Source organism: Aquarana catesbeiana, linkage group LG07 (assembly GCF_042186555.1).
Source record: "Aquarana catesbeiana isolate 2022-GZ linkage group LG07, ASM4218655v1, whole genome shotgun sequence".
Classification (NCBI taxonomy): domain Eukaryota; kingdom Metazoa; phylum Chordata; class Amphibia; order Anura; family Ranidae; genus Aquarana; species Aquarana catesbeiana.
In genome coordinates, this window is record NC_133330.1 from 263866199 (window position 1) to 263880169 (window position 13971).

Genomic DNA, 13971 nt, shown 5'->3' on the forward strand with positions numbered 1-13971 from the left:
GTTTTTCCAACACTGCTTACATACCAGACAGCGCCATCGGGGGACCCCAGAAGAAGAGTTTTGGGACCGCTCTGTGCAATACTATTGCACTGAGCAGGTGAGCATAAGATATTTGTTATTTTTTATTTAAAAAAAAAAAAACTTTGGTAACACTTTAAGCAATACAACTAGGCCAACACCCTGCCTCAAGCCAGTTGCTGGAATTATAAGGAACATCCACATCACAGGAGCTCATCCCTCTGGTCACTTTGCTAGCTCATTCTATCCACATATGTGCACTGAAGCACCCCAGAATGGTTGCCAGTGCTGCCCCTCCCTCTCCTCTGGTTTGAGTTGGACTGTACAAGACATAAAACAATGCTTATACAAAGATAAATTCAGCTGTTTACAAAATTAGTGTATTTTTAATACAATTTGTAGTGAATTTGTTACTGAAATTAATTTGCAATTTATATTTGCTTGAATTAGCTATAACTAACTTTTTTTTTTTAAAGAGCATGCATAGATAGTTGTCAATTACCTTTTTTATTACAGTTACTGTACTTAACATTATGTTTTGTTTTGGGTTTTTTTGCAGGTCAATATTGACCACTTCACCAAAGCAGTGACAATGAAGAATTTGGTGGAACTATCATCTTCCAGCTTTGATTTGGCCCAGAAGAAGATTTTTGCTCTTATGGAGAAAGACTCACTGCCCAGATTCATCCGGTCAGACATCTATCAAGAACTAGTGAAGTAGCAGCATGGTAGAGCTGTGCAGAGCTCCCCAGCATGCAATGGTTTCCATATACTGATGTGCTGGTTGGTGGTTTCTGCAGCTGCTTTTCCTAATGGCCTCTTTTAGTAACAATGGTATTGCCAAAATGTCCTGTGATATACATATTATACAGTAAATAAATAATATTCAATAAAAGAGATCAATTATGAAACCGTATTTCTATGTCAACTATAAAATACATACATTTTAAATAGGATATAAACTTTCAGAGTCCAAAAATTATACAATGATTGCCCTGTAGTTTACCTTATCACCATATACAGACAAGGTTTACTTCAATTCCTTTCCCTGTTCTTAAATGCCTTGCATTAAATTGATTCTAGGTTTCTATGAAAAGCCTTGTCTTTTGGATCTAAGGAACAAAAAAACTAAGGAACTATAAAGTAACATAAATTGAATAGTAAAATAACACCCTTTAACTAGCATATATATAATTAGTAAATTGAAGAATGTAAAACATTTTGCTAAATAACTCTTAGATGAGAACCACAACCAACTTTAATAGATTACAGCATTAATCAATGAATCCATTTATAATTTTACAATTTGGTTCACTATTCCTACTGATCCTTTTTTCATTGCGATTGTTTTTCATAAATGGGGGGGGGGTGCAAATGTGAAAGTGTAATCAATTTCATCTAATCAGATTATTTGTTGTTTCTTCCGTTGTCTTCCATAAACTACAATCATGACAGCTGGAACCTGAATGGTTGTTGTATACAACATGAAAACTTTTCTTTTCCCCCCTAACTTTTATAAATGGATTCTCATGAGAAGACATCTTATACAGCAGAAAATTCAGAGGCCCATGTTTTTTTCTTAACACTTTCATTTGCAAAAGATATTCCATTATAATTTGAGACCACTGACCATAAAGAACATTTTTTAAACTTGTATCCTTTTCTATTTGTTACAGTAGTCATGCCACTACTAAACTCTTATTCTAAATAATTAGTCTACTTTGTATTAATAAGCCCTTGCGACCTGCACAGACTGTCACAGTAAGTTATTTTTCTGAAGGCAATACTTACCTAAACAGGGCAGTAAGGAAGGCACTCCTAGCCCCAGGATAAGTATAGGTAACAGTGGCATATGGTAAGGTTTTGGGAATGGGTTGAATAGCTTACAGAAAGGTTTGATGGACAATTAATTGTGTCAGATGAACAGGGTAAACAAGCTTTTTTCAGGAAGACCTAGCAACTTATGTGGAATGGTTTTTGGACTTTGGGATAAAGGGCTGTATAGGTCACATTCAGCAATGTAAGTGTTCCATAATGGAAGTTAAATTACTTGAAGGGGGTTATAGGGATGTCTATTCCAGGAGGCTGGCTGTTAATTTGATAAAAAAAAAAAACTAAGGTAAGATATTGCAAATAGGAAAAATATACTTTTGTATGTACCTATTATTTGATATATTTTCTAAATAAACTTCCCAAAATATACCTGTCCCTGACCTTTTTGTTCTGTATGCACAACATTACTTTCTCTCTCATAGGTCAGTGGTTACAGTGGCAGGTGACCTAAAAAATAGATTAAATGAATAATGGAAGCATTGCCCATACCACCCAATCTTTTTTAAAATCACTTTGGAGAGTGAAAGCAAACATCTGATGATGATTGGTTGTTATGGGTAATGCAGTCCATATCTACCAGTTTAGTAAACGTGGCCCTCAGTCTCCAGGACCAAATAATTAGCAGATTGTACTCCCTAGTTTTTATGTGTAAAAGTGAAGAAGGCCCTATAGAATCATAACACTGTCCAATTATCAATAATAATCATCTTCCCTATTAAGAGATAAGATCAGAGTGCATTCCAAAAGCCCGAGACAACTAACCAATATCATCCATCTCTGTAATGTAGAGAATGTTTTAGTTGGTCGGTGTCATAAACCACATACCTTATCCTGTCTTCTAAATTATGATAGGAACTCAAGCTAAAGTACAATGTCATCTATTAAATCTAAATAGTATTATACAAAGTACAGGCCCTATGTTTCAGATACACAAGGGATCCTTTCTGTAAGGCAGGCAAAGGGCTTAGTCATATTTTTGCATGCAATTTATAACATCATCTGTGGAAGCTATGGAAACACTGTCCAGGCAGTCATCCTTTAAAAACAGTAAAAAAAAAAAAATTCCTTTAGAAGTCAATGTTCAAGCCTGAGGTTGGTTTATTGAGATGAAGATTAATCTCTTTGTTCAGTTTTGGTTTTGGAAAACATTGACACTAAGCACAATGCCAGTCTGAATTCTTTGTAAGGTGAGGACAACCTTTGTCTTTTTAACATCTTTCATATAAACTACACTATAAAAAAAAGGCAATTTATTCCTGGGAACTTTATATTTCAGTAATACTATGTTCACATAAGTATACACATAGAGTCCATAAAACCACTGCCTACATTGCACACAGCCAAATTTAGTAACTGGGCAGAAAATCTCATCCATTTACTATGAATAAATGGTGTAAGACCTTGTCAAGGAATTGCAGTCTTCATTATATGAAAACATATATTAACAGAACTATTCATTTAAAGTCAGAAAAGTAGCCTTGAATGTTAACCAGGACGACGTTGGATCACCTTATAAACACTTGCAATGCACAAAAGCCTCATACAGTTAAATTAATGTGGGCATGCAATGGCCTTCAAAAATAAAATATTGTTGTGGTACAGTTTACACAATACATAGTTAGTGCTGGGCCCCCAGTACCATTGGCCCTGTAATGGTTGCTAAGCCTTCTACCACCAATGAAATTTTTCTGTGCCAACATTTATTAGAGAAGACAATTATAGCAGGACATCTGTGCAATTTGCATCACCATCCAATGAAATTCATGACATAACAAATCCAGAAAAAAGTATCTACTTGTTATCTTTAACACAGGACACATTGGCAATAACATAGTACAGTGCCATTATGCTAATGCTTTTGCTTAAACTTGTGTTATGAGACTTCTGCACAGCCCAGTAATCCATAAAATGAGTCAATGTGTCTTGATCTTGTTTATTTTTGCTGCATGGTATATACTGTATTCCTGCTTTGTAGGAGAATGTTGTTAATATCTTGTGCAAGTTCAACCATAAGCATTTGAGATGTATGTATGAGGATGAACCTCCCCTGTATTGCAGAACAAGAGTCCTACTGAAAACAGTAAAACACTTTGGAATTATATGGTTTTCATTTAATTAGATGGTCTGTCATTTATTTCTGATTATGCTAACATTAAAAGTGGACTTACCCCCTAAGCATAGTAGAAGCGGCCAGGAGCTAGTGGTTTTTACAAAATGGTTTCAAATGATTTGCTGCTTATAGTGAATTTGTAGCCTAAAACGTGGTGGGCAATTCTTCAAAAACTTGTTCCTCCCAGACTGACGCATTTTTAAATCAGCACAAGTCTCAGATTTATCCACATAAATACAGTAATTATCAATAGGTATAGATGCTGGAACTTTAAATTCTAGACGCAAGCCCTGCAATTTCTTACAACATGAGACAGTTGTTGATTCCATAAAATAAAAAGATGAATTCACCTTAACTATTGTTATATTAAAACATGAACTACTTGTATAATATTTGAATGGGTTTATAGCAGTGAGATGTATAACTACAAAATCAGAAAAAAAATATGAAGGTGTTGTCTACAGTAACCAATCAGAGTGCTTCAATTTTAAAACATTTAAATACAACTGGAATATAATTGACTCGCATACACAACATTGGTTTTTTGGGTTTTTTTTTTTTTCATTCAGCCTATATTTACAGGGCCTGTTGTGTGGTTCTGGTTAAAAACATATGTTTTGGGCGAACTGGAAACAGACAGAATAACTCTCTTGCCAGCCAGCATGAGACATCTGTCACAAAGAGTAAAGTAAGTGACTTCTGAGTGCACCTAATAAGGGAACCTAAGAAAGGTCAAGAGTCAACTGTATGAATCTTTTCATTTAAAATATATGTGCCCTTATATATTCTTTGTCATATACAAATTATTTAACTATCACATAGGGGCTCACGCACATGGTCATAAAAAACACTGCTTACAAATCTGTAAAACCCATATTTATTTATTGATCCTAATGCAGCAGTATTTTATGGTATGAGCCCATGGACACAGCCACCTCTACATCAATAAAATTGCACTGCGTAAAGATCCGTAAAATCAAAATAGAAAAATTTGCATCTGTGTTCAGTAATTTATGTGTGTACACATCTGAAAAGTGTAAATGCATTTACTTGCATACAAATGTAAATTGGAGCTAGAGGAATGGAAGAATAATTTTGCGGATCTGTACATTTGTGCATCTAAATGTGTGTTTATTGAAGCACTTTACTGACCATTAGATGCCTTTTTTATGCAGGATCTTGCTGTCAGCCCCTACCAGCAAATCCCTTTATACATATTAATTACGGTCTTGTGCATGAGCCCTAACTCTGAAGAATGTTTTTAGAACAGGTCATTGCATAAAAGGGTTATATTTGGTTAATTTTATTGAGCCCCCATTGCTTAATATAAGTAATAGAATCCTTGTTTATTGTTTTGGAGCAACCCATGCACGTACACGAATTGGAGGAAGAGAAGATAAATCAGAAAATTTCATTCAATAACCTGTACTAGAAAAACAACAGAAATAGTCTGACTGGTTGCTGAAGGCAACACAAACTTTTCTTGTTCCCCAAGTTTTGTTTTTTGTTTTTGTTTTTTTTAAAGTTAGCTTCAAATCATGAGGTCCAAAATGTATGCTGACAAAATAATGACCTGGGTGTTGTACCTGGAGAGATGTTCAAAAGTCAGAATTATGATTTGAAAATCTGCCTAATTCGCCTACGAAAAAATTGATACCTGTCTTAGCAGAATGAAACCAAAAAGACCTGGTTTATGATAAACTTGGCCACATGCATGAGAAACAATTGAAAGAGCTCCACTGCTTGTACTGAATGTGATATCTCAGAAGGAGCCTTTCAACCAAAAGAGTAATATTTATGGTCCACGGAAATAAAGTGTTCGCCCAAACATACAATAGAATGAAAAGGTGTAGTTGATGGATTTTTTTGCACAGATAAGAATTCTGAGTGGTTACAACATCTCCTACATAATATATATTAGCAGCTATATCACCTTGCATAACCTTTGACTCTTACGTAATATGCATTATGATTTCTCCACTATATACATTATCTACACTTAGGTGAGGATAATTATGTGCTTGTAGACTTTCCTTGCAACAGTTTCATTAATTACATCTCCAGGACAGCCAGAAGCCATACTCTTTTATGTGGATTCATCTTGAGAAACTGATTACTGTACACCTACATGTCATGGTAATGTGATAGATATTTACTTTGGAAGAAAAGAGATTGCTTTCAAACTATACTTTGGTATTGCTTTATTAAAATTGTGTGTGTGCATTACACAAAGTGTATTTCCTATCTTGGAACATTTTATGTCACACATTAAATGTCCTGAGTTTAGATATTCAGCTGTTGGCAGGTATAATATTTTCAAAAGCTGTACTATGCCAGAGTTGCCTTGATGTCATGATGACCCTTGCAAGTATGCAAGCCAGGGACTTTTGACTGTTCTATGACATTCTTAATCTGCAAACTTGTTCTGGATCAGCAACTATAAACATTCAAACTAGCAGGACAGTACAACAGCTATGCAACAAGCATTTTCAGAGGTGGGTCACCAGTGGTAAACCCCTCATCTCTTTCTGTTTCAATATTTTTTATTAAAGCTTTTACCCCTTATCTCTTTCATGACAGATTTTTTTTAATTATAAAATTTCCATTGATAATACAACTGTGCATTGCAAACATTTCATTTACAAAACAATTATACAGATGTACTGTAGACTAGAACTGGATTGGCAGGCCAAGATGGGAAATTTGAGGTTGCTCATCTTTAGGTCAAAGGTGGACAATCCTATTCAAAATTTAGTAGCGTGTGGGATGATTTATTGTCCGAGAGCAAGCCTGTTTGCAGGGTAACCAGGATAGAACTACATCCACAGACCTAAGAACATAAATTAAAATTAGGCGCCAGCTGTAAAATGTCCAGGCTCCAGGGATTTGTTACGTCTTGTTTAAGTCTTCCCACAGAGGATAAGTGAAATCCATTTTTTCAGGTTTTATTTATCATTCAGACATATAAGTGAATATTATTATCAGAGTGGATGCGTGTGTCCCTTCAAGAGATTTGGACACATTAGGACAAGCTATAAACATAGCGATGATGTTCATCATCGGTGTAAAAGGCAGTTGTAAGAACCAGAGTAAAGCACATGTACTGTGTCGCTTTATATCTCAGTAGGAACAACTGCCAGCTTATTTCTTGGATAACAAAATGTTCCCCTTGAAATATCTGTCCATAAGAATACCTAAAAAGGTCATAGAAAGTTTCCATGTTATGTTTTTTTTCTGTTTCTATGCAACCACTAAGCATCTAAAAGGGAGCAGCTAGCTGGTGCACCATTGTAAAAAGTCAGTATAATCCATATATTCTTATTTTAGGCAAAATATTGGAACACAATAAATGACCCTGCCTACTTATATCTTTCCTGAGTTAATTTGTCCATACGTTATTCTCTGTGAACCTAAAATCAAGTCAAATGTTCTTGATTACTGCACAAACAGCCTTATTTAATAAGGAAGTATTAGGAGCAATGACTGAAACAACCCACAGCAATCATTCAGGTTTTGGTTTAGAAATGATTTCAAATTGCTAATGAAAGATCTGATTTCATTTCAGGCATTTATGAAAATTTCTAAGATTTTTGCATTTGCAAAGCTTTAAGCCAGCGTTAAGGACCAGTGAAAGTCCCATTCAGTTCCATTATAGAGGTTTAAAGCTGCTTATATTTTGCCTTCCCTGTTCCTCCCTTCCCCCTCATCCTTGCCTTCCCTGTTTCTCCCTTCCCCCTCATCAACATGCAACTTAAATGTTTTAAATAAAACCTTTTTTATTACAAATCTTATTTGAGACCCAGTGTCATCACTGGATCTCTATGCTTCTCTGAGCAATGCAGGCAAATCATAGTTACATAGTAGGTAAGGTTGAATAAAGACAATAGTCCATCCAGTTCAATCGGTGTAGGTGTACGTATGTCAGTGTTGATAATTATTTCCCATATCCCTGTATGTTGTGTTCTTTACCATGCACGTCCAAGAGTCTTTTAAAAATATCAATACTCTCCACTGACATAACCAATTGTAGAAGAGAGTTCCACATGCTTATCACCCTGGCAGTGAAAACCTCCCTGCGTAGCTTAAAGTTAAACCCCTTCCCCTCCAATCTCATCATGTGACCCCATGTCCTCATACACTTCCTGACACTGAATCACCATTGAGGTATTTGTAAATCTCTATCATGTCCCCCTCTCATGCATCTCTACTCCAGCGAGAATAAATTTAGTGTTTAATACATTTTATGCTCATGACTGGTAGTAAGACCCAGAAAGGCTCCTCTAAAGAGCCCTCAGCCCTGATGCCAGCAGTGGGCTGGCATTTTGGAGAAGTTATACAAATATTAAAATGCCTCCATGATTGGATGTCCATCTTGAGGAGTGGGTGTTCCTTGGCAGGCTGTATTTGCATGCAGACTGCCCCTAGGTAATGCCCACATGTAATACTGAGTCTCCATGATTGAAAACTTGGATGTCCTTCAGCCAGGAAATGAGGCAAGCTCTGTTTGATTTGCTGCAGCTTCTATTGCACATTGTGTGAAGCACACAGTGTTCAGTGAAATCTGATTAAGCAATTTCAGTACAAGAGAGGAGTCTGTACAACTGTGCAAAGATAAAGGCAAGACTGAGGTTCAGTTTTTAAACACAGATCATAAGTATTGACTATCATCAAGCTGCTAGCAGGCTTCAGCTGGTGTTCAGAGCTACTCTTATGATATGTTTAACACCCCCAAACAGCTGCCAAAGGGTGCTTTAGAGGCTTTAAGAAAGTTGCTCAAAGCTTGCTAAATGCTTTGCAATACCTTGTTTTATACACTGGCCCTTCACAAGCTGAAACCCGTGAGTATAGGCCATTTTGAACCAGAAAAATGATAATGGATATATTAGAACTTACATACATTAAACAGCCACTAAACAGATGATATTCATGAGTTATACGGAGTAAGCTACACAAGCGGCATGTATACAGCGATCAGTTGCACCATTAGGAAATTGTACAATCATGCTAATTGTACAGTATACACAATAGGGAGCCATTTGTTCGGTCGTTCACTACTTTTAGCAATTAAGTGCTAGGAAATTAAGTAATAAGAAATTATCAGTATACATCCAGCCCAAATGTAAATTTGTGTTCAGTATGACATTAACAAAGTATACTTAACATGGCAAAGAGGTGTACAGTAAGTGCTCCACTTAGGCCTGGTTCACACTTATGCATTTTTTAGTGCGTTTTCAGTTTTGCAGAAACACACTACAGTCCATTTAACATGGTTTTCTATGGATCAAGTTCACATCTATGCATTTTATGGAAAGGACCAGGAACTTTTTTCTGGTTTTTGGTTCCATAGCCTTCAATGGATCAAAAACGTGTATTGAAAAATGCAAAATGCACCTGGAATATGCAACCTATATAGGTATGAACCTGGCCTAAACGTCCTATCTCTGCTGTCCTAAGGTAGGATGTGATGGTGCTGTGATGCATGGATATGTTTATTTGGATATACATCTTTATACTTACCTGCCTAAACATATATATAACCTCTGTAATGCTGCACCTGAAATAAATAGTAACTACTAGTCCTGTGTTTGCGTGATCAGTGCTTACAGAGATCAAAGTCTACCTAGTTTTTAACAGTAGTGATAAGATGATCTCAATTGGTTTGTGTGTAGTTGTTCGTGTCTGAGAATGGATGAATGAGGCAATAACTGGATTTATGGAGTTGTTGGTGTGAGTTGTTATACCACTTAGGACCTCACCCATCTGTATACTCAATACTGATAGTCAATTTCATGGCTATATAAAAACATGAGGGTCCAGGATGAGCGCTTTCTAGGAATACATTTTTGTATGGTATGTTGGCAAACAAACCATATAATTTTTAACCCCTTCCCGACCAGCCGCCACATTTATACTGTGGCAGGATGGCTCCCCTGCACGAACTGTCGTAGCTGCACGTTGACTCTCTAAGACGCTGTAGCAGGCGTGCGCTTGCCCGCAGCGTGTGCCCAGAGCTGACGCGCATGCCCGGCAGGTACGATGACCGCCGGGCACCCGCGATCACTCTTAACAGAGCGAGAACTGGGATCTGTGTGTGTACACACAAATCCTGATTCTGTCAGGGGAGAGGAGACAGATTGTGTGTTCCTACTAAGTAGGAACAACGATCTCTCTCCTCCTCTAGTCAGCCACATTCCCCCCACAGTTAGAACACATCTAGGGAACACATTTAACCCCTTGATCGCCCCCTAGTGTTAACCGCTTCCCTGCCAGTGACATTTATACAGTAATCAGTGGCTATTTTTAGCTGTAATCACTGTATAAATGTCACTAGTCCCAAAAAAGTGTCAAAAGTGTCCGAAGTGTCTGTCGTAATGTTGCAGTCCGGATAAAAATCACAGATCCCCGCCATTACAAGTAAAAAAAAAAAAAATAATAGTAAAAGTTCCATAAATCTATCCCCTATTTTGTAGAAGTTATAACTTTTGCGCAAACCAATCAATATAGGCTTATTGCAATTATTTTTACCAAAAATATGTAGAAGAATACATATTGGCCTAAACTGATGAAGAAATTTGTTTTTGTTTTTTTTTGGATATTTATTATAGAAAAAAAAGTACAAAATATCGTGTTCTTTTCAAAATTGTCATTTTTTTTTTGTTTATAGCGCAAAAAATAAAAACCGCAGAGGTGATCAAATACCAAAAAAAGAAAGCTCTATTTGTGGGGAAAAAAGGACATAAATTTTGTTTGGGTACAATGTCGCACGACCGTGCAATTGTCAGTTAAAGCAACACAATGCAGTATCGCAAAAAATGGCCTATTCAGGAAGGGGGTAAATTCTTCCGGGGCTGAAGTGGTTAAGCAAGTTTTGCTTGACCCTTCTGCTATAAATGTTTCCTCCTTCCAGCCAAAACTTCTTTTTTTTTCGAAATGTACACTAAAACGCACATAGGCAACTCAGTGCTTAATCTTGGCATGTCCTGTGTGCATATATTCCATAGTAGTTACATCATTATTGGCTGGCCAATAAAGATGGCCTAAGACTCCAGACCAAGAAGAAGATTAAGAGAAGATGATAGCAAAAGTGGCAGAATGACAAGAGGAAGCACAGACATTGCACCAACAGAGAAGGGAGTTTTGGAAGGTAAGTCTCCCATAATGTACAAATATGCTGTGCATACTTGCACATTATGTTGATAGCTATGAGGGCCCATTTCCAACATGGTTCTGCATTAAGCAGCTTACTTGATGAAATTTAAGAGGATGAAATCGGCAAATCTGCTTATCCTTAATGACCATGCAATAAGCCACAGCCACCTATCAGATTTTGGATTACATAGTTACATAGTTAGTTACATAGTTAGTCAGGTTGAAAAAAGACACAAGTCCATCCAGTTCAACCATAAAAAAAAAAAAAAAATATCGTACAATCCAATATACCCAATACTATACCAACAGTTGATCCAGAGGAAGGCAAAAAACCCCAGCAGAGCATGCTCCAATTTGCTACAGCAGGGGAAAAAATTCCTTCCTGATCCCCCAAGAGGCAACCGGATTTTCCCTGGATCAACTTTACCTATAAATGTCAGTACCCAGTTATATTATGTACATTTAGGAAAGTATCCAGGCCTTTCTTAAAGCAATCTACTGAGCTGGCCAGAACCACCTCTGGAGGGAGTCTATTCCACATTTTCACAGCTCTTACTGTGAAGAAACCTTTCCGTATTTGGAGATGAAATCTCTTTTCCTCCAGTCATAAAGAGTGCCCCCTTGTCCTCTGTGTTGACCGTAAAGTGAATAACTCAACACCAAGTTCACTATATGGACCCCTTATATATTTGAACATGTTGATCATATCCCCCCTTATTCTCCTCTTCTCAAGAGTGAACAAATTCAGTTCCTCTAATCTTTCCTCATAGCTGAGCTCCTCCATGCCTCTTATCAGTTTGGTTGCCCTTCTCTGCACTTTCTCCAGTTCCCCGATATCCTTTTTGAGAACTGGTGCCCAAAACTGAACTGCATATTCCAGATGAGGTCTTACTAATGATTTGAACAGGGGCAAAATGATATCTCTCTCTCTGGAGTCCATACCTCTCTTAATACAAGAAAGGACTTTGCTCGCTTTGGAAACCGCAGCTTGGCATTGCATGCTATTATTGAGCTTATGATCTACCAAAACCCCCAGATCCTTCTCCACTACGGATTCCCCCAGTTGTACTCCCCCTAGCATGTATGATGCATGCATATTCTTAGCCCCCAAGTGCATAACTTTACATTTCTCAACCTTAAACCTCATCTGCCACATAGTCGCCCAATTAGACAGAGCATTGAGGTCAGCTTGTAAATTGGAGACATCCTGTAAGGACGTTATTCCACTGCATAGCTTGGTGTCATCTGCAAAGACAGAAATGTTACTTTTGATCCCAGACCCAATATCATTTATAAAGATATTAAAGACTAACCACAGCTACCCCTCTGTCCAAGGTGTTACTTACCTCTTCATAAACCCATGCTGTCTGTTGCTTAAAATGTTTTTTTCCAGGAAGAACTCATCTATGTGGTCTTTTATTAAACGCTCCAGTATCTTCCCGACTATAGAAGTTAAACTAACAGGTCTATAGTTACTTGGTAAAGATTTTGATCCCTTTTTAAATATAGGCACCACGTTCGCCCTGCGCCAATCCAGTGGTACTATTCCCATCATTAATGAGTCCCTAAAAATTAGATACAATGGCTTTGAAATTACAGAGCTCAATTCTTTTAGGATCCGTGGGTGGATGCCATCAGGTCCAGGTGCTTTATCCACCTTTATTCTGTCTAAATATTTCTGGACCATATCCCTTTTGAGCCATTGTGGATCATTGGGGGCTGTGTCAATACCACCCCCATTATGGACATGAGCTTCCCCATGCTCTTTTGTATACACAGAGCTGAAGAAAGTATTTAATAAATTAGCCTTCTCCTTGTCCCCAGTCACCCACTCTAGATTATTTTGTAAAGGGCCTACATGCTCAGACCTGACCTTTTTACTATTAATATATTTGTAGAATTTTTGGGGGTTTGTCCTACTATTTTTTGCGATCTGTCGTTCATAATGAATTTTTGCATCCTTGATTTCCTTTTTACATATTCTGTTAAATTCTTTGTAGCATTTAAACGACACTAGTGTTCCTTCATTTATATATAGATTACTAAAGTAAAATACCAAGGAAATTTGAATAGCTGCCTTTGGTTAATGAACTTCATATTTTAGCTTGATGAATAAGCTTTAAAAATGTTAAAGCTAAACTTTAAATACACACACACACCATCTTTTATTGGCATTTTTATGTAACACAGCTTCACAGACAGACCTATTGTTCTTTCTATCAAATCTTATCCAGTCTGGTTAAAACAATATCAATTTTAAATCACTTGCTGAGAAAGGGGGAAGCTTTATGCAACAGGGTTGGCTTTGTGCCACCAGTACAGTTAGTTTATAAAGATTTACTATCCATTTTAGAAAATCTGAAAAATGTGTTGATAATTTACATTACCCTAATCCTGGTGTAATCCAATTGTTTTTAATGTAGGGACATTTATAGAAACTTTCCTTAATGTGATATTATTGTTTTTTTGACATTTAACAGAATAATTTGGTTCTGGCTATACCCCTAACCAGCCACTTTAAGACTGCACACACCCTGCTATGGTGTTATGATACCAACAGAGTGAATCATAGTATGCTATATACTATGATTTTGGAGCCACAGCAAAGTTTTTGGTGCCACAGCAATGGTATTTGTAAAATCGATTTTTGTGGAGATTTAAAGCTGAATATCAAGCAAATATAAAAGACACAAGTTCATGCAGCTCTGCATTAATTAATGCATTATTAAATTTATTTTTTTCAAATGCAAGCAGTGTGTGCAGTACCTGAATTTTACTTGGGATCAGCCACTCACAGTCCTTGTACAGCAGGGGTTAGGCTGGGGGAAGGAGAAGCAGCACAAACAGTCAATCAGTTTTGC

The 13971-nt window shown here is 37.0% G+C and overlaps 1 protein-coding gene across 1 annotated transcript in view; it reads left to right on the forward strand.

Annotated features, from left to right (window-relative positions):
- The window catches only part of RGS5 (regulator of G protein signaling 5), a 266688-nt gene extending 257151 nt beyond the window's left edge, over positions 1-9537 (forward strand). Inside the window, exon 5 of the mRNA XM_073593280.1 lies at positions 578-9537. Coding sequence (XP_073449381.1) covers positions 578-739 — 162 coding nt within the window. The 3' untranslated portion in view covers positions 740-9537. The remainder of the gene's footprint in view (positions 1-577) is intronic.
- The last annotated feature ends 4434 nt before the right edge of the window (positions 9538-13971 follow it).